The following is a 19,143-nucleotide window of genomic DNA, read 5'->3' on the forward strand; positions in this document are numbered from 1 at the left end:
TCGACTGGAGCTCCTGGATGTGCGACCGTAGAGATACGCTGCTTAGACACGCCCCTCCTGCACCTCTATTTTTAACCCAAGCAAAAGGGGTTCAACACACTACCACTTGGCACCTGAGTATTGCTAGTCGCACAGCAGGGTTAAGTGATTAGTGCTGCTGATTATAAATTACATCTTCTGCAGTCTTTGAATTGATATGGCAGTGCTTGCTACTATGATTACATTAACAAAACCTTTAATGTTTTGGTGAGAGCAGAAAAGAAAACAAATGTCAAATTAGAGAGATATATGTGGCAAGGTTGGGCTTGTGAAGCCTGCCATGTGTGCTTTCAGTAAGCGGGAAACATTTTCAAGACTTAGGAAAAGAGGCAAAATAAATAATGAAAGTATATTGCAAAGCTGTTTTACTATGCATAATAAGGCATTTTATAGTACAATCTCAATAGAGTTTACTGTTCCTTAAGGAGACTTTCTATATTGGTATTTAATAAGTGTGATAACAAGCAGTAGCTTGACAAAGGCCCAATTCTGCAATTGTGTGAAATCAACAGACCATCCTGTACTGCCTCAAACGGAAAATATTTCAACATGCAGCAGAGTATTGTTAAACAAGAATACATAAGACTCCTTGGTGATGCACTTGCTTATTTACAGTCTATGTAAGTGGGGTAACACTTGGGAATGATTACCAATATTTGTTAAGCTATATGGTGCCCCCTTAATGCAGGGTTTATATATGAATTTATATTATGTGGATTATGTGTTTTAAAGGGATAGTCTACACCAGAATTTCTATTGTTTTAAAAGATAGAAAATCCCTTTATTACCCATTCCCAAGTTTTGCATAACCAACACTGTTATATTAAAGGGACAGTCTAGGCCAAAATAAACTTTCATTATTCAGATAGAGCATTTAATTTTAAACAATTTTCCAATTTACTTTTATCACCAATTTTGATTTGTTCTCTTGGTATTCTTAGTTGAAAGCTTAACCTAGGAGGTTCATATGCTAATTTCTTACACCTTGAAGCCCACCTCTTTCAGATTGCATTTTAACAGTTTTTCACCACTAGAGGGTGTTAGTTCACGTATTTCATATAGAGAACACTGTGCTGGGAGCAGGCACTGATTGGCTAGACTGCAAGTCTGTCAAAAGAACTGAAAAAATGGGCAGTTTGCAGAGGCTTAGATACAAGATAATCACAGAGGTTAAAAGTATATTATTATAACTGTGTTGGTTATGCAAAACTGGGAAATGGGTAATAAAGGGATTATCTATCTTTTAAAACAATAAAAATTCTGGTGTAGACTGTCCCTTTAATATACTTTTTTTTTTACCTCTTTTATTTAACTTGTATCTAAGCATCTTCTGACAGCCCCCTGATCACATGCCATTTTATTTATTATCTATTGACTTTCATTTTAGCCAATTAGTGCTGTGTTGTGCGCGAGCACAATGTTATCTATATGGCCCACATGAACTAGCAGTCTAGTGGAGAAAAGTGGTTCTCTGTAGTGGCTTAGAAACGGGCAGAAATGTAGAGGTTTAAATGTTATATAGTATATTATTATAGCATTGTTAGTTGTGCAAAGCTAGGGAATGGGTGGTAAAGGCTTTGCCTATCATTTTATAGAATAACAATTTTAGTAATGACTGTCCCTTTAAAGAGCATTAGTGTGGAATTACTGGGATTTTTTTAGAGTTCATATGGATTCATGTAGCACTTTATATGCATTTATATTATAAGATACATTATATTGTAAAGGTATTTTAACTTACATCCTGTAAACTTCTTGAGCAAAGTAATCTTTATGAAGTTGGGTACTGTTCGTTATCATTTTTGTAATTCTGTGTGAGGAATACAAATTAATTTTTGATCATGTTTATGTAAACCAGACAATTTTTTTTCACCTAAATGAGAAATTACATGTTGATTAAAAGATACCGAACCTTTTCCTTTTTTCTTCTTCCCTTCTTTCTTCTTATATATCTTGTTTGCTGTATAGATTAACAATATAAAAGGCTATATATGTGTGGATAGCATGATTTGTTGTACTTTCATTTCTATTTTCAAGATAATAGTGGATAGATTTGGTATAAGTTGTCAAATACAAGCTGTGTATTGTTTTATGTATTACTTTGCTATTTTCTTTTTCCATTAAAAACGATGCCCTGCGTGGTGTTCGAATTGTTACAATATGTTTACATTTTTTTTTGGTTTTTTTTCCCCACACTGATGGCCTGTATAAATAAATATTATATAAAAAAAGATACCGAACCTTAGAGAATTGTACAGAGATTAGATCCTTTTTAAAAAAAAATAAAAAAAAAATGTTTTAAATAGATATTAAAAGTACAAAAAAACAAAAAAAAAAAACCCTCAAGAAGTTTAAACAAAACGACCTTTTATAATCCATGGTAAAGCCCAACATGAATTTAAAAAAAAAAAAAAAAAAAAAAAAAAAAAGCATAATTCTGCTTCAAAACACAAAGTTGCAGTCATTTTATAATAAAGGCGAACAAAAATACATGATCTTCAACTTGAAGTTTGAACCATTCCAAAGGAATCAAGATAGTAACAAAACATTAACCATCTTGCTGCTGGATGAAAGGGTTAGGAATAGACTCCATGCCATCATGAGGGCAGATTAGTACTACTGATGTCCCTCTGCAAACAACTAGTCCCAGCTGCCGTGTATCCTCTGTTAACTTATACTGGTCGTCTGGGTCTGAAATGGGGGGGAAAAAAAACAACAAAAAAGTCACATAAACTTAGGCTAAAGATTTGAATAATTGTTTTGTGTATGCATGAAAATGAATGTTATTCTTTGTTTTAATTTAGGAAAACAAAGTATTGCTAGTGCAAAACACAGAGAATATAAATAATCAAGTAGTATAAATTCTACATAGTTTTGTCCCATCACAATCATATAGACTTTATCCAATGATTAAATGGAGTGCAAATGATCAATTTGAATTACTTCACACAAATCAGAAGGCTACACGTTTATTGCTGCAGTATTTGAAGTACACAAACATGTGCAGCCATTTAAAAATAAATTAAAGTGTAATTTATTTCTAACAAAATAGCAAACAAAATCACTATTCAATCATCATTTTTTTTTTAAAACCAACACCTCACACAACCTTTGCATGGCATTCTTTTAGCCAAGCCAGTCTTCAGTTCCGCGGTCCTGGATGAAGATCGCTGTGATGGAAAAAGAGGTCGCCGATTGGAAGACTTCACCGCCGGACTTCCGGAACCATGAGTACCCATCTGGGGGTTGGACTTAGGCTTTTTTTTTAATTTTTTTTATTAGGGATTTTATTGGGCGGTAAAAGAGCTGAACGCTCTTTTAAGGGCAGTAAAAGAGCTGAATGCAATGCCCATACAAATGCCCTTTTAGGGGCAATGGGTAGCTTAGTCTTAAGTTTTTATTTTTTATTTGGGGGGGGGGGGGGGGTTGGTGGTTTTACTGTTAGGGGGGGACGACTTAGAATGTTTTTAAAAGCAAAAAAAAAAAAAGTTGTTTAACTTAGGGCAATGCCCTACAAAAAGCCCTTTTAAGGGCTATTGGTAGTTTAGTATTAGATTAGGGGGTGTTTTTATTTTGGGGGGATTTTTTTTTCTCATAGGTATTAGGTTGATTTTTGATAATTATTTTCTGTAATGTTACTCATTTTTTGTAATTTTAGATTCATTTAATAAAAAAATAAAATGTAAGTACGGACAGGATTTTTTACTTTAATTGTAATGTAGTATTTTATGTAATTTTGGGTTTATTTAGAGTGTGTTAGGTTAGGGGGCTTAGTAATTAAATCAGGTAGCTTGCGATGTGGGGATGGGGGGGGGGGGAATGGCGGGTTAGGGGTTAATACATTTATCAGGTAGACTGCGATGTGGGTGAATGACGTGTTAGGGTTAATAGTTTAATTTGGCATGTTGTGGGGGGGGTGTTGGTTTAAGGGTTAATACTTTTTATTATTAGTTGCAATGAGGGGGCATTGCGGATAACAGAATTTATGTTTACCTGATAAATTACTTTCTCCAACGGTGTGTCCGGTCCACGGCGTCATCCTTACTTGTGGGATATTCTCCTCCCCAACAGGAAATGGCAAAGAGCCCAGCAAAGCTGGTCACATGATCCCTCCTAGGCTCCGCCTACCCCAGTCATTCGACCGACGTTAAGGAGGAATATTTGCATAGGAGAAACCATATGATACCGTGGTGACTGTAGTTAAAGAAAATAAATAATCAGACCTGATTAAAAAACCAGGGCGGGCCGTGGACCGGACACACCGTTGGAGAAAGTAATTTATCAGGTAAACATAAATTCTGTTTTCTCCAACATAGGTGTGTCCGGTCCACGGCGTCATCCTTACTTGTGGGAACCAATACCAAAGCTTTAGGACACGGATGATGGGAGGGAGCAAATCAGGTCACCTAGATGGAAGGCACCACGGCTTGCAAAACCTTTCTCCCAAAAATAGCCTCAGAAGAAGCAAAAGTATCAAACTTGTAAAATTTGGTAAAAGTGTGCAGTGAAGACCAAGTCGCTGCCCTACATATCTGATCAACAGAAGCCTCGTTCTTGAAGGCCCATGTGGAAGCCACAGCCCTAGTGGAATGAGCTGTGATTCTTTCGGGAGGCTGCCGTCCGGCAGTCTCGTAAGCCAATCTGATGATGCTTTTAATCCAAAAAGAGAGAGAGGTAGAAGTTGCTTTTTGACCTCTCCTTTTACCGGAATAAACAACAAACAAGGAAGATGTTTGTCTAAAATCCTTTGTAGCGTCTAAATAGAATTTTAGAGCGCGAACAACATCCAAATTGTGCAACAAACGTTCCTTCTTTGAAACTGGTTTCGGACACAGAGAAGGTACGATAATCTCCTGGTTAATGTTTTTGTTAGAAACAACTTTTGGAAGAAAACCAGGTTTAGTACGTAAAACCACCTTATCTGCATGGAACACCAGATAAGGAGGAGAACACTGCAGAGCAGATAATTCTGAAACTCTTCTAGCAGAAGAAATTGCAACCAAAAACAAAACTTTCCAAGATAATAACTTAATATCAACGGAATGTAAGGGTTCAAACGGAACCCCCTGAAGAACTGAAAGAACTAAGTTGAGACTCCAAGGAGGAGTCAAAGGTTTGTAAACAGGCTTGATTCTAACCAGAGCCTGAACAAAGGCTTGAACATCTGGCACAGCTGCCAGCTTTTTGTGAAGTAACACAGACAAGGCAGAAATCTGTCCCTTCAGGGAACTTGCAGAAAATCCTTTTTCCAATCCTTCTTGAAGGAAGGATAGAATCTTAGGAATCTTAACCTTGTCCCAAGGGAATCCTTTAGATTCACACCAACAGATATATTTTTTCCAAATTTTGTGGTAAATCTTTCTAGTTACAGGCTTTCTGGCCTGAACAAGAGTATCGATAACAGAATCTGAGAACCCTCGCTTCGATAAGATCAAGCGTTCAATCTCCAAGCAGTCAGCTGGAGTGAGACCAGATTCGGATGTTCGAACGGACCTTGAACAAGGTCTCGCCTCAAAGGTAGCTTCCATGGTGGAGCCGATGACATATTCACCAGATCTGCATACCAAGTCCTGCGTGGCCACGCAGGAGCTATCAAGATCACCGACGCCCTCTCCTGATTGATCCTGGCTACCAGCCTGGGGATGAGAGGAAACGGCGGGAATACATAAGCTAGTTTGAAGGTCCAAGGTGCTACTAGTGCATCCACTAGAGCCGCCTTGGGATCCCTGGATCTGGACCCGTAGCAAGGAACTTTGAAGTTCTGACGAGAGGCCATCAGATCCATGTCTGGAATGCCCCACAGTTGAGTGATTTGGGCAAAGATTTCCGGATGGAGTTCCCACTCCCCCGGATGCAATGTCTGACGACTCAGAAAATCCGCTTCCCAATTTTCCACTCCTGGGATGTGGATTGCAGACAGGTGACAGGAGTGAGACTCCGCCCATTGAATGATTTTGGTCACTTCTTCCATCGCCAGGGAACTCCTTGTTCCCCCCTGATGGTTGATGTACGCAACAGTTGTCATGTTGTCTGATTGAAACCGTATGAACTTGGTCCTCGCTAGCTGAGGCCAATCCTTGAGAGCATTGAATATCGCTCTCAGTTCCAGAATATTTATCGGTAGAAGAGATTCTTCCCGAGACCAAAGACCCTGAGCTTTCAGGGATCCCCAGACCGCGCCCCAGCCCATCAGACTGGCGTCGGTCGTGACAATGACCCACTCTGGTCTGCGGAAGGTCATCCCTTGTGACAGGTTGTCCAGGGACAGCCACCAACGGAGTGAGTCTCTGGTCCTCTGATTTACTTGTATCCTCGGAGACAAGTCTGTATAGTCCCCATTCCACTGACTGAGCATGCACAGTTGTAATGGTCTTAGATGAATGCACGCAAAAGGAACTATGTCCATTGCCGCTACCATCAAACCTATCACTTCCATGCACTGCGCTATGGAAGGAAGAGGAACGGAATGAAGTATCCGACAAGAGTCTAGAAGTTTTGTTTTTCTGGCCTCTGTCAGAAAAATCCTCATTTCTAAGGAGTCTATTATTGTTCCCAAGAAGGGAACCCTTGTTGACGGAGATAGAGAACTCTTTTCCACGTTCACTTTCCATCCGTGAGATCTGAGAAAGGCCAGGACGATGTCCGTGTGAGCCTTTGCTTGAGGAAGGGACGACGCTTGAATCAGAATGTCGTCCAAGTAAGGTACTACAGCAATGCCCCTTGGTCTTAGCACAGCTAGAAGGGACCCTAGTACCTTTGTGAAAATCCTTGGAGCAGTGGCTAATCCGAAAGGAAGCGCCACGAACTGGTAATGCTTGTCCAGGAATGCGAACCTTAGGAACCGATGATGTTCCTTGTGGATAGGAATATGTAGATACGCATCCTTTAAATCCACCGTGGTCATGAATTGACCTTCCTGGATGGAAGGAAGAATTGTTCGAATGGTTTCCATCTTGAACGATGGAACCTTGAGAAACTTGTTTAAGATCTTGAGATCTAAGATTGGTCTGAACGTTCCCTCTTTTTTGGGAACTATGAACAGATTGGAGTAGAACCCCATCCCTTGTTCTCCTAATGGAACAGGATGAATCACTCCCATTGTTAACAGGTCTTCTACACAATGTAAGAATGCTTGTCTTTTTATGTGGTCTGAAGACAACTGAGACCTGTGGAACCTCCCCCTTGGGGGAAGCCCCTTGAATTCCAGAAGATAACCTTGGGAGACTATTTCTAGTGTCCAAGGATCCAGAACATCTCTTGCCCAAGCCTGAGCGAAGAGAGAGAGTCTGCCCCCCACCAGATCCGGTCCCGGATCGGGGGCCAACATTTCATGCTGTCTTGGTAGCAGGTTTCTTGGCCTGCTTTCCCTTGTTCCAGCCTTGCATTGGTCTCCAAGCTTGCTTGGCTTGAGAAGTATTACCCTCTTGCTTAGAGGACGTAGCACTTTGGGCTGGTCCGTTTCTACGAAAGGGACGAAAATTAGGTTTATTTTTGGCCTTGAAAGGCCGATCCTGAGGAAGGGCATGGCCCTTACCCCCAGTGATATCAGAGATAATCTCTTTCAAGTCAGGGCCAAACAGCGTTTTCCCCTTGAAAGGAATGTTAAGTAGCTTGTTCTTGGAAGACGCATCAGCTGACCAAGATTTCAACCAAAGCGCTCTGCGCGCCACAATAGCAAACCCAGAATTCTTAGCCGCTAACCTAGCCAATTGCAAAGTGGCGTCTAGGGTGAAAGAATTAGCCAATTTGAGAGCATTGATTCTGTCCATAATCTCCTCATAAGGAGGAGAATCACTATCGACCGCCTTTACCAGCTCATCGAACCAGAAACATGCGGCTGTAGCGACAGGGACAATGCATGAAATTGGTTGTAGAAGGTAACCCTGCTGAACAAACATCTTTTTAAGTAAACCTTCTAATTTTTTATCCATAGGATCTTTGAAAGCACAACTATCTTCTATGGGTATAGTGGTGCGTTTGTTTAAAGTGGAAACCGCTCCCTCGACCTTGGGGACTGTCTGCCATAAGTCCTTTCTGGGGTCGACCATAGGAAACAATTTTTTAAATATGGGGGGAGGGACGAAAGGAATACCGGGCCTTTCCCATTCTTTATTTACAATGTCCGCCACCCGCTTGGGTATAGGAAAAGCTTCTGGGAGCCCCGGGACCTCTAGGAACTTGTCCATTTTACATAGCTTCTCTGGGATGACCAAATTGTCACAATCATCCAGAGTGGATAATACCTCCTTAAGCAGAGCGCGGAGATGTTCCAACTTAAATTTAAACGTAATCACATCAGGTTCAGCTTGTTGAGAAATGTTCCCTGAATCTGTAATTTCTCCCTCAGACAAAACCTCCCTGGCCCCATCAGACTGGTTTAGGGGCCCTTCAGAACCATTATTATCAGCGTCGTCATGCTCTTCAGTATCTAAAACAGAGCAGTCGCGCTTACGCTGATAAGTGTGCATTTTGGCTAAAATGTTTTTGACAGAATTATCCATTACAGCCGTTAATTGTTGCATAGTAAGGAGTATTGGCGCGCTAGATGTACTAGGGGCCTCCTGAGTGGGCAAGACTCGTGTAGACGAAGGAGGGAATGATGCAGTACCATGCTTACTCCCCTCACTTGAGGAATCATCTTGGGCATCATTGTCATTGTCACATAAATCACATTTATTTAAATGAGAAGGAACTCTGGCTTCCCCACATTCAGAACACAGTCTATCTGGTAGTTCAGACATGTTAAACAGGCATAAACTTGATAACAAAGTACAAAAAACGTTTTAAAATAAAACCGTTACTGTCACTTTAAATTTTAAACTGAACACACTTTATTACTGCAATTGCGAAAAAATATGAAGGAATTGTTCAAAATTCACCAAAATTTCACCACAGTGTCTTAAAGCCTTAAAAGTATTGCACACCAAATTTGGAAGCTTTAACCCTTAAAATAACGGAACCGGAGCCGTTTTTAACTTTAACCCCTTTACAGTCCCTGGTATCTGCTTTGCTGAGACCCAACCAAGCCCAAAGGGGAATACGATACCAAATGACGCCTTCAGAAAGTCTTTTCTATGTATCAGAGCTCCTCACACATGCGACTGCATGTCATGCCTCTCAAAAACAAGTGCGCAACACCGGCGCGAAAATGAGGCTCTGCCTATGATTTGGGAAGCCCCTAAAGAATAAGGTGTCTAAAATAGTGCCTGCCGATATAATCTTATCAAAATACCCAGATTAAATGATTCCTCAAGGCTAAATATGTGTTAATAATGAATCGATTTAGCCCAGAAAAAGTCTACAGTCTTAATAAGCCCTTGTGAAGCCCTTATTTACTATCTTAATAAACATGGCTTACCGGATCCCATAGGGAAAATGACAGCTTCCAGCATTACATCGTCTTGTTAGAATGTGTCATACCTCAAGCAGCAAGAGACTGCTCAGTGTTCCCCCCAACTGAAGTTAATTCCTCTCAACAGTCCTGTGTGGAACAGCCATGGATTTTAGTAACGGTTGCTAAAATCATTTTCCTCATACAAACAGAAATCTTCATCTCTTTTCTGTTTCTGAGTAAATAGTACATACCAGCACTATTTTAAAATAACAAACTCTTGATTGAATAATAAAAACTACAGTTAAACACTAAAAAAACTCTAAGCCATCTCCGTGGAGATGTTGCCTGTACAACGGCAAAGAGAATGACTGGGGTAGGCGGAGCCTAGGAGGGATCATGTGACCAGCTTTGCTGGGCTCTTTGCCATTTCCTGTTGGGGAGGAGAATATCCCACAAGTAAGGATGACGCCGTGGACCGGACACACCTATGTTGGAGAAATAGGGGTTTTTACGTGTCGGGTTTATTTTTGGAACGCAGGTTAGACTTTTACGGGAGATTTAACATTTATTTAATTTTTTCTTAGGCGCTGGCAGTTTCTAAAGTGCCATAAGTCACTTGCGACTCCAGGAACTGTGTATTTACGCACATTTCTGGACATCGCTAGTTTATCAGACTTACGGCACTTTATGAACTGCCAGCGGGGTTTATGCGATTCCCCAATGTGCAAGATAAAAATTACGGGCGGCACGGGTTTCAGCATATTAAGAGAGCATATTAAGAAACTTCTCCCGGAAAGGAGCTACATGTCAGAATAAAAAAAAAAAGACAAGAGGTTTTTTTTTTTTTTTTTAAATTATATGCTCAGAGCCATAAACCTTTCATTTTGACTTTCATGCCACTTTAAGATAACTTGTTCTATTTAAAAATTCAGTTTACTTAGGATAGAGAATACAGACATTCATATTAAACATTATAGTAGCAGTCCTTTAAAACAAAAATTAAGTTTGTGTTATTTGGCGTTAAGGCATCAGGAGCATTATATCACGCCATTTATTATCAGCAACTAGTTAACTGCTGATAACTCAATTGAAAATAAGTGTTTGAAAATTTCTTAATTTTTGCCTTCAAAATGGCTCCCCAATAAAATGAATAATTTGTGTACTGAGCTCAACCACTCACAACAAAGGGAGGGGGTACAGCCTCAATACAAATTATTCTCTATCATGGCCTCCTTGAACGTGAATTTTAGTTTAAATTATATAAAATCTTAAATTTTCAAGTTAATTTTCATTTCTAACAGAATTAAGCAAAGAAATGGGTCAATAATTAATGGGGCACAAGGTCAACTTTGAAAAACACAGCAGCACATTTCAAAAACCCAATTACAAATATTTTGTTGCAATATATTCACTAGTACTATTACTTCTGACAACTATCAGGCACAACCTTTTTTTTGCTCACCTCTCATATACTCTATGGTGCCATCCAGCACAAGATTCAGCAGAGGGTCAAAACCTTTTAGAACACCACTCGCTAAGAAAGAATGAAAAAGAGACTGATTAAATTCCAAACAAGAGTTCTAAAAAGGTACACAAGTCCAATTGTGCAAGGGATATAGTAACTAAACAAAATAAATACAATGAGCTATTCTCTTCTTTTGCTATAAGAAGTAATTCAGGGTACAAACTGAAGACTAAGCATGCAAGCATTCCCAATGTAGGTAACAATGTATTATTACTTTCAGCAAAAAATATATAACACATTAATTGAAAATAATATAGCCAACGTTGGCTCTATTCTAATGCATCACTTATTTAAAAAAAATCCCCAATAGGCAGTATGCTTTCACCTTATTTTGAAATGAAAATTTTCTTAAAAAAAAGACACAGTACACTAGATTTTTCTTTGTGTTTTGTAGATGATCCATCTATATAGCCCATCTGGTAGTATTTTTGTAAAAATCTATAGTTTTGCTTATTTTTAAATAACATTGTGCTGATTTTCAGACTCCTAACCAAGCCCAACATTGTCAGATGTATACCTGCGTTTACAGACTCCTGCAGAGTCCTGTTTATGTTACCTGTATTTTCATATGCAGGGAAGTGTCTACTCTTCTTTTTCCCCCAGCCCTTTTCACTGGGAGTCCCAGTGTCAACTCAACAGTGCTAAACTGTGAGCTAAGAAAATTTAAAAAAAGATTTATACTGGATTTAAAGAACAGCAATCTATGCATATTCTTCTTTGCAGTACTGTCTATCACATTCAGTTATATGAAAATGTGTGTACATTGTCTCTTTAAATGAATATAATAATGTTATCTTTTAAACATAATTATAATATGTGAGAGTTAAAGGGACAGTCAAGTCAAAATTAAAATTGCATGCCCTATCTGAATCATGAAAGTTTAAAACAACTTTTTTTTAATTTACTTTTATCATAAAATTTGCTGTGTTCTCTTGGTAATTCTTTGTTGAAAGCTAAACCTAGGTAGGCTCAGAAACAGATTTCGAAGGTGTTGAAGGCCACCTCTTATCTCAGTTCATTTTGACAATGCTAGTTCATGTGTGCCATATAGACACGGTGCTCCCATGGAGTCAGCACTGATTGCCTAAAAAGCATGTCTGTCAAAAGAACTGAGATAAGGGGCAGACTGCAGAGGCTTAGATACAAGGTAAACAAATAGGTGGTGTAAAAAAAAAAAAAAAAAAAAAGTGTATCTCACGATTCGGATAGAACATACAATTTTAAACAAATTTCCAATTTACTTACATTATCAAATTTGCTTCATTATCTTGTTATTCTTTGCTGAAGGAAAAGCATTACACTACTGGCATCTAGCTGAAAACATCTAGTTAGCCAATCACAAGAGACAAATCAGCACCTAGCTTCCACTAGTGTAGGATATGTGCGTATTCTTTTTCAACATGGCTATCAAGAAAACGAAGCATGTATGAAAATAGAAGTGAGTTTAAAAAGGGTCTTAAAATTACATGCCCTATCTGAATCATTCAAGTTTAAAGGACCAATCAACACAGTAGATTTGCAAACTTCAAATGAGTAGTAGATTTTTTTTCTGACAATTTTAAAAGTTGTCTTTTTCCACTCCCCCTGTACCATGTGACAGCCAGCAGCCAATCACAAATGCATACACGTACCATGTGACAGCCACCAGCCATTCACAAATGCATACACACTCTTGCACATGCTCAGTAGGAGCTGGTGACTGAAAAAGTTTAAATATAAAAAGACTGTGCACATTTTGTTAATGGAAGTAAATTGGAAAGTTGTTTAAAATGGCATGCTCTATCTGAATAATGAAAGCTTAATTTTGATTGAGTGTCCCTTTAATTTTTACTTTTCTATCTAAGAACCTTCTGACAGCCCCTTAATCACGACTGTTTATTATCTATTGACTTGCATTTAGCATTGTATTGTGCTAAATCTTAAATAACTTCCTGTGCCTGAACACAGCGTTATCTATATGGCCCACATGAACTATCAAGTCTCTTGTTGTGAAAAGCAATTTAAAAAGCATGTGATAAGAGGCAGCCCTCAAGGGCTTAGAAATTAGCATATGAGCCTACCTAGGTTTAGTTTCAACTAAGAATACCAAGAGAAAGCAAATTTGATGAAAAAAGTAAATTGGAAAGTTGATTAAAATTACATGTCCTATTTGAATAATGAAAGTTTAATTTTAACTAGACTGTCCCTTTAAGCAATTTGTATAACTGCTTCTCCTTCATAAGAGTATAAACCATCACACCCAACATAACTTACCTTCTCTCCCTCCCTGGAATTTCACCCGAATTGTTTTATCAATGTATTTGGTTAGGTCTAGGATGCTTTCCTTTTTCTTTTTTTCTTTGTCCTAAAAGAAACAAATAAAAAAACACATGAAGTGCACGATACCTAGATACTGTAAATTGTTTAAAACTTTTGTTGTGTTTAAGTAACTGCTGAAAATATTACACAAAGTTTACAATGTTACTTATGACACTGCTGATAGATTATATATATATATATATATATATATATATATATATATATATATATATATATATATATATATATATATATATATACATACATACATACATACATACACACACACACCCAGAGGCAGAACTGTTTTTCACTTTCTGCGATGAGATTTTTTTTAGTGAAAATTTTTCTGCAGGTTATTTTTAAATAAAAATCAATTTTAAATCAGGCAGTTACATTAAAAGCACCAGTTCAAATGCAATGTGTTTGTTAACTGAAGAATAATTCAATTTTTTAAGTTTTATAATATATTTCAGCAGTTAAAAAATGGATTGCAAGGGGGGGCGGAGCCGGTAGCGGTTAAGATGGCCGCGTAATCTCCGAGCTCCGTGTAAGCCTGCAACAGTTAGAGGCAAAAATGCCATCAATTCAAGGCTGAATAACACGGAATGGCACAAAACAGTTCCTATATACCGGCTGAACCCTAAACTGCTCTCTATTTGTAAAAACAAGCCTTCCGGGGGTCACCACTGCCAATCTATATCAGGACCACACCCGGAGACATAGAGACATCATGGCGCAGCACAATGTGAGCAAATAATGAGTGAACTAAGCTCGGCTATCGCATCTGTCTACAAGTTCCAAAAGTGCGATCAACAGGTCTACAGTTACAGAGGTGACCTGGTCTCATCCGTCGGCAGCTAGATGTTTAAATTTACACTAAAGATTCTTAGGAGCAGAGCATAGGCACCGGATCAATCCAGGTAAACGGCTGCATAGTACTTGTATTAACAGCTTGAAAAACATAATTTATGCTTACCTGATAAATTCCTTTCTTCTGTAGTGTGATCAGTCCACGGGTCATCATTACTTCTGGGATATTACTCCTCCCCAACAGGAAGTGCAAGAGGATTCACCCAGCAGAGCTGCATATAGCTCCTCCCCTCTACGTCACTCCCAGTCATTCGACCACGGACCAAAGAGAAAGGAAAAGCCAAGGGTGAAGTGGTGACTGGAGTATAAATTAAAAAATATTTACCTGCCTTAAAAACAGGGCGGTCAGTGGACTGATCACACTACAGAAGAAAGGAATTTATCAGGTAAGCATAAATTATGTTTTCTTCTGTTAAGTGTGATCAGTCCACGGGTCATCATTACTTCTGGGATACCAATACCAAAGCAAAAGTACACGGATGACGGGAGGGATAGGCAGGTTCTTTATACAGAAGGAACCACTGCCTGAAGAACCTTTCTCCCAAAAATAGCCTCCGATGAAGCAAAAGTGTCAAATTTGGAAAAAGTATGAAGCGAAGACCAAGATGCAGCCTTGCAAATCTGCTCAACAGAGGCCTCATTCTTGAAGGCCCAAGTGGAAGCCACAGCTCTAGTAGAATGAGCTGTAATTCTTTCAGGAGGCTGCTGTCCAGCAGTCTCATAAGCTAAACGAATTATGCTACGAAGCCAAAAAGAAAGAGAGGTAGCAGAAGCTTTCTGACCTCTCCTCTGCCCAGAGTAAATGACAAACAGAGAAGACGTTTGTCGAAATTCCTTAGTTGCCTGTAAGTAAAATTTTAGAGCACGGACTACATCCAGGTTGTGCAGTAGACGTTCCTTCTTCGAAGAAGGATTTGGGCACAAGGAAGGAACAACAATCTCTTGATTGATATTCCTGTTAGTAACTACCTTAGGTAAGAACCCAGGTTTAGTACGCAGAACTACCTTATCCGAATGAAAAATCAAATAAGGAGAATCACAATGTAAGGCTGATAATTCAGAGACTCTTCGAGCCGAGGAAATAGCCATTAAAAATAGAACTTTCCAAGATAACAACTTTATATCAATGGAATGAAGGGGTTCAAACGGAACGCCCTGTAAAACATTAAGAACAAGGTTTAAACTCCATGGTGGAGCAACAGTTTTAAACACAGGCTTAATCCTGGCCAAAGCCTGACAAAAAGCCTGGACGTCAGGAACTTCTGACAGACGTTTGTGTAACAGAATGGACAGAGCTGAGATCTGTCCCTTTAATGAACTAGCAGATAAACCCTTTTCTAAACCTTCTTGTAGAAAAGACAATATCCTAGGAATCCTAACCTTACTCCAAGAGTAACCTTTGGATTCACACCAATATAGGTATTTACGCCATATCTTATGGTAAATCTTTCTGGTAACAGGCTTCCTAGCCTGTATTAAGGTATCAATAACTGACTCTGAAAACCCACGTCTTGATAAAATCAAGCGTTCAATTTCCAAGCAGTCAGCTTCAGAGAAGTTAGATTTTGATGTTTGAAGGGACCCTGTATCAGAAGATCCTGTTTCAGAGGTAGAGACCAAGGTGGACAGGATGACATGTCCACCAGGTCTGCATACCAAGTCCTGCGTGGCCACGCAGGAGCTATTAGAATCACTGATGCTCTCTCTTGTTTGATTCTGGCAATCAATCGAGGAAGCATCGGGAAGGGTGGAAACACGTAAGCCATCCTGAAGTCCCAAGGTGCTGTCAGGGCATCTATCAGGACTGCTCCTGGATCCCTGGATCTGGACCCGTAACGAGGAAGCTTGGCGTTCTGTCGAGACGCCATGAGATCTATCTCTGGTTTGCCCCAACGTCGAAGTATTTGGGCAAAGACCTCCGGATGGAGTTCCCACTCCCCAGGATGAAAAGTCTGACGACTTAAGAAATCCGCCTCCCAGTTCTCCACTCCCGGGATGTGGATTGCTGACAGGTGGCAAGAGTGAGACTCTGCCCAGCGAATTATCTTTGATACTTCCATCATAGCTAGGGAGCTTCTTGTCCCTCCCTGATGGTTGATGTAAGCTACAGTCGTGATGTTGTCCGACTGAAACCTGATGAACCCCCGAGTTGTCAACTGGGGCCAAGCCAGGAGGGCATTGAGAACTGCTCTCAATTCCAGAATGTTTATTGGCAGGAGACTCTCCTCCTGACTCCATTGTCCCTGAGCCTTCAGAGAATTCCAGACGGCACCCCAACCTAGAAGGCTGGCGTCTGTTGTTACAATTGTCCAGTCTGGTCTGCTGAATGGCATCCCCCTGGACAGATGTGGCCGAGAAAGCCACCATAGAAGAGAATTTCTGGTCTCTTGATCCAGAGAAGGGGATAAGTCTGAGTAATCCCCATTCCACTGACTTAGCATGCACAGTTGCAGTGGTCTGAGGTGTAAGCGTGCAAAGGGTACTATGTCCATTGCCGCTACCATTAAGCCGATTACCTCCATGCATTGAGCCACTGACGGGTGTTGAATGGAATGAAGGGTGCGGCAAGCACTTTGAAGTCTTGTTAGCCTGTCCTCTGTCAGGTAAATCTTCATTTCTACAGAATCTATAAGAGTCCCCAGGAAGGGAACTCTTGTGAGTGGAACGAGTGAACTTTTCTTTTCGTTCACCTTCCATCCATGTGACCTTAGAAATGCCAGTACTAACTCTGTATGAGACTTGGCAGTTTGAAAGCTTGAAGCAGAATGTCGTCTAGGTATGGAGCTACCGAGATTCCCCGCGGTCTTAGTACCGCCAGAAGAGCACCCAGAACCTTTGTGAAGATTCTTGGAGCTGTAGCCAATCCGAATGGAAGAGCCACAAACTGGTAATGCCTGTCTAGGAAGGCAAACCTTAGGTACCGGTAATGATCTTTGTGAATCGGTATGTGAAGGTAGGCATCTTTTAAATCTACAGTGGTCATGTACTGACCCTCTTGGATCATAGGTAAAATTGTCCGAATAGTCTCCATCTTGAACGATGGAACTCTTAGGAATTTGTTTAGGATCTTTAAGTCCAGGATTGGTCTGAAAGTTCCCTCTTTTTTGGGAACCACAAACAGATTTGAGTAAAACCCCTGTCCCTGTTCCGATCGTGGAACAGGATGGATTACTCCCATTAACAAGAGCTCTTGTACGCAGCGTAGAAACGCCTCTTTCTTTGTCTGGATTGTTGACAACCTTGACAGATGAAATCTCTCTCTTGGAGGAGAGTATTTGAAGTCCAGAAGGTATCCCTGAGATATTATCTCTAGCGCCCAGGGATCCTGGACATCTCTTGCCCAAGCCTGGGCGAAGAGAGAAAGTCTGCCCCCCACTAGATCCGATCCCGGATCGGGGGCCCTCAATTCATGCTGTTTTAGGGGCAGCAGCAGGTTTCCTGGTCTGCTTGCCCTTGTTCCAGGACTGGTTAGGTTTCCAGCCTTGTCTGTAGCGAGCAACAGCTCCTTCCTGTCTTGGTGCAGAGGAAGTTGATGCTGCTCCAGCTTTGAAATTACGAAAGGAACGAAAATTAGACTGTCTAGCCTTAGCTTTGGCTTTGTCCTGAGGCAGGGCATGGCCCTTACCTCCTGTAATGTCAGCGATAATCTCTTTCAACCCGGGCCCGAATAAGGTCTGCCCTTTGAAAGGTATATTAAGCAATTTAGACTTAGAAGTAACATCAGCTGACCAGGATTTTAGCCACAGCGCCCTGCGTGCCTGAATGGCGAATCCTGAATTCTTCGCCGTAAGTTTAGTAAGATGTACTACGGCCTCCGAAATGAATGAATTAGCTAGTTTAAGGACTCTAATCCTGTCCGTAATGTCGTCCAGAGTAGCTGAACTAATGTTCTCTTCCAGAGACTCAATCCAGAATGCCGCTGCAGCCGTGATCGGCGCAATGCATGCAAGGGGTTGCAAAATAAAACCTTGTTGAACAAACATTTTCTTAAGGTAACCCTCTAATTTTTTATCCATTGGATCTGAAAAAGCACAGCTATCCTCCACCGGGATAGTGGTACGCTTAGCTAAAGTAGAAACTGCTCCCTCCACCTTAGGGACCGTTTGCCATAAGTCCCGTGTGGTGGCGTCTATTGGAAACATTTTTCTAAATATTGGAGGGGGTGAGAACGGCACACCGGGTCTATCCCACTCCTTAGTAACAATTTCAGTAAGTCTCCTAGGTATAGGAAAAACCTCAGTACTCGCCGGTACCGCAAAATATTTATCCAACCTACAGATTTTCTCTGGTATTGCAACTGTGTTACAATCATTCAGAGCCGCTAACACCTCCCCTAGTAATACACGGAGGTTTTCCAGTTTAAATTTAAAATTTGAAATATCTGAATCCAGTCTGTTTGGATCAGAACCGTCACCCACAGAATGAAGTTCTCCGTCCTCATGTTCTGCCACCTGTGACGCAGTGTCTGACATGGCCCTAATATTATCAGCGCACTCTGTTCTCACCCCAGAGTGATCACGCTTACCTCTTAGTTCTGGTAATTTAGCCAAAACTTCAGTCATAACAGTAGCCATATCCTGTAATGTGATTTGTAATGGCCGCCCAGATGTACTCGGCTCTACAATATCACGCACCTCCCGATCGGGAGATGCAGGTACTGACACGTGAGGCGAGTTAGTCGGCATAACTCTCCCCTCGTTGTTTGGTGAAATTTGTTCAATTTGTACAGATTGACTTTTATTTAAAGTAGCATCAATACAGTTAGTACATAAATTTCTATTGGGCTCCACTTTGGCATTGCAACAAATGACACAGGTATCATCCTCTGAATCAGACATGTTTAACACACTAGCAAATAAACTTGCAACTTGGAATACAATTCAATTAGAATAATATTAAAAACGTACTGTGCCTTTAAGAAGCACAGAAGATCTATGACAGTTGAAAATTAATAAATTGAAAACAGTTATAGTGTAAACAACACAACTTTAGCAAAGGTTTAATCCCATTAGCAAAGATAACAAATTCTGAAAGCAGGAAACAAATTACAGAATAAACGTTTTTTATCTCAGTC

At 40.2% G+C, this 19,143-nt stretch overlaps 1 protein-coding gene across 1 annotated transcript in view; it reads right to left on the bottom strand.

Moving 5' to 3' along the window:
- Nucleotides 1–387: 387 nt before the first annotated feature.
- The window catches only part of LSM7 (LSM7 homolog, U6 small nuclear RNA and mRNA degradation associated), a 28,749-nt gene continuing 9,993 nt past the window's right edge, over nucleotides 388–19,143 (bottom strand). The window contains exons 2-4 of the mRNA XM_053703021.1: nucleotides 13,152–13,242; nucleotides 10,836–10,907; nucleotides 388–2,730 (exon numbers count right to left, since the gene is read on the bottom strand). Of these exons, the coding sequence (XP_053558996.1) occupies nucleotides 2,588–2,730; nucleotides 10,836–10,907; nucleotides 13,152–13,242 (306 nt within the window). The 3' untranslated portion in view covers nucleotides 388–2,587. The remainder of the gene's footprint in view (nucleotides 2,731–10,835; nucleotides 10,908–13,151; nucleotides 13,243–19,143) is intronic.

The sequence above is a fragment of the Bombina bombina genome, chromosome 2 (genome assembly GCF_027579735.1).
Source record: "Bombina bombina isolate aBomBom1 chromosome 2, aBomBom1.pri, whole genome shotgun sequence".
In the NCBI taxonomy this organism is placed as follows: domain Eukaryota; kingdom Metazoa; phylum Chordata; class Amphibia; order Anura; family Bombinatoridae; genus Bombina; species Bombina bombina.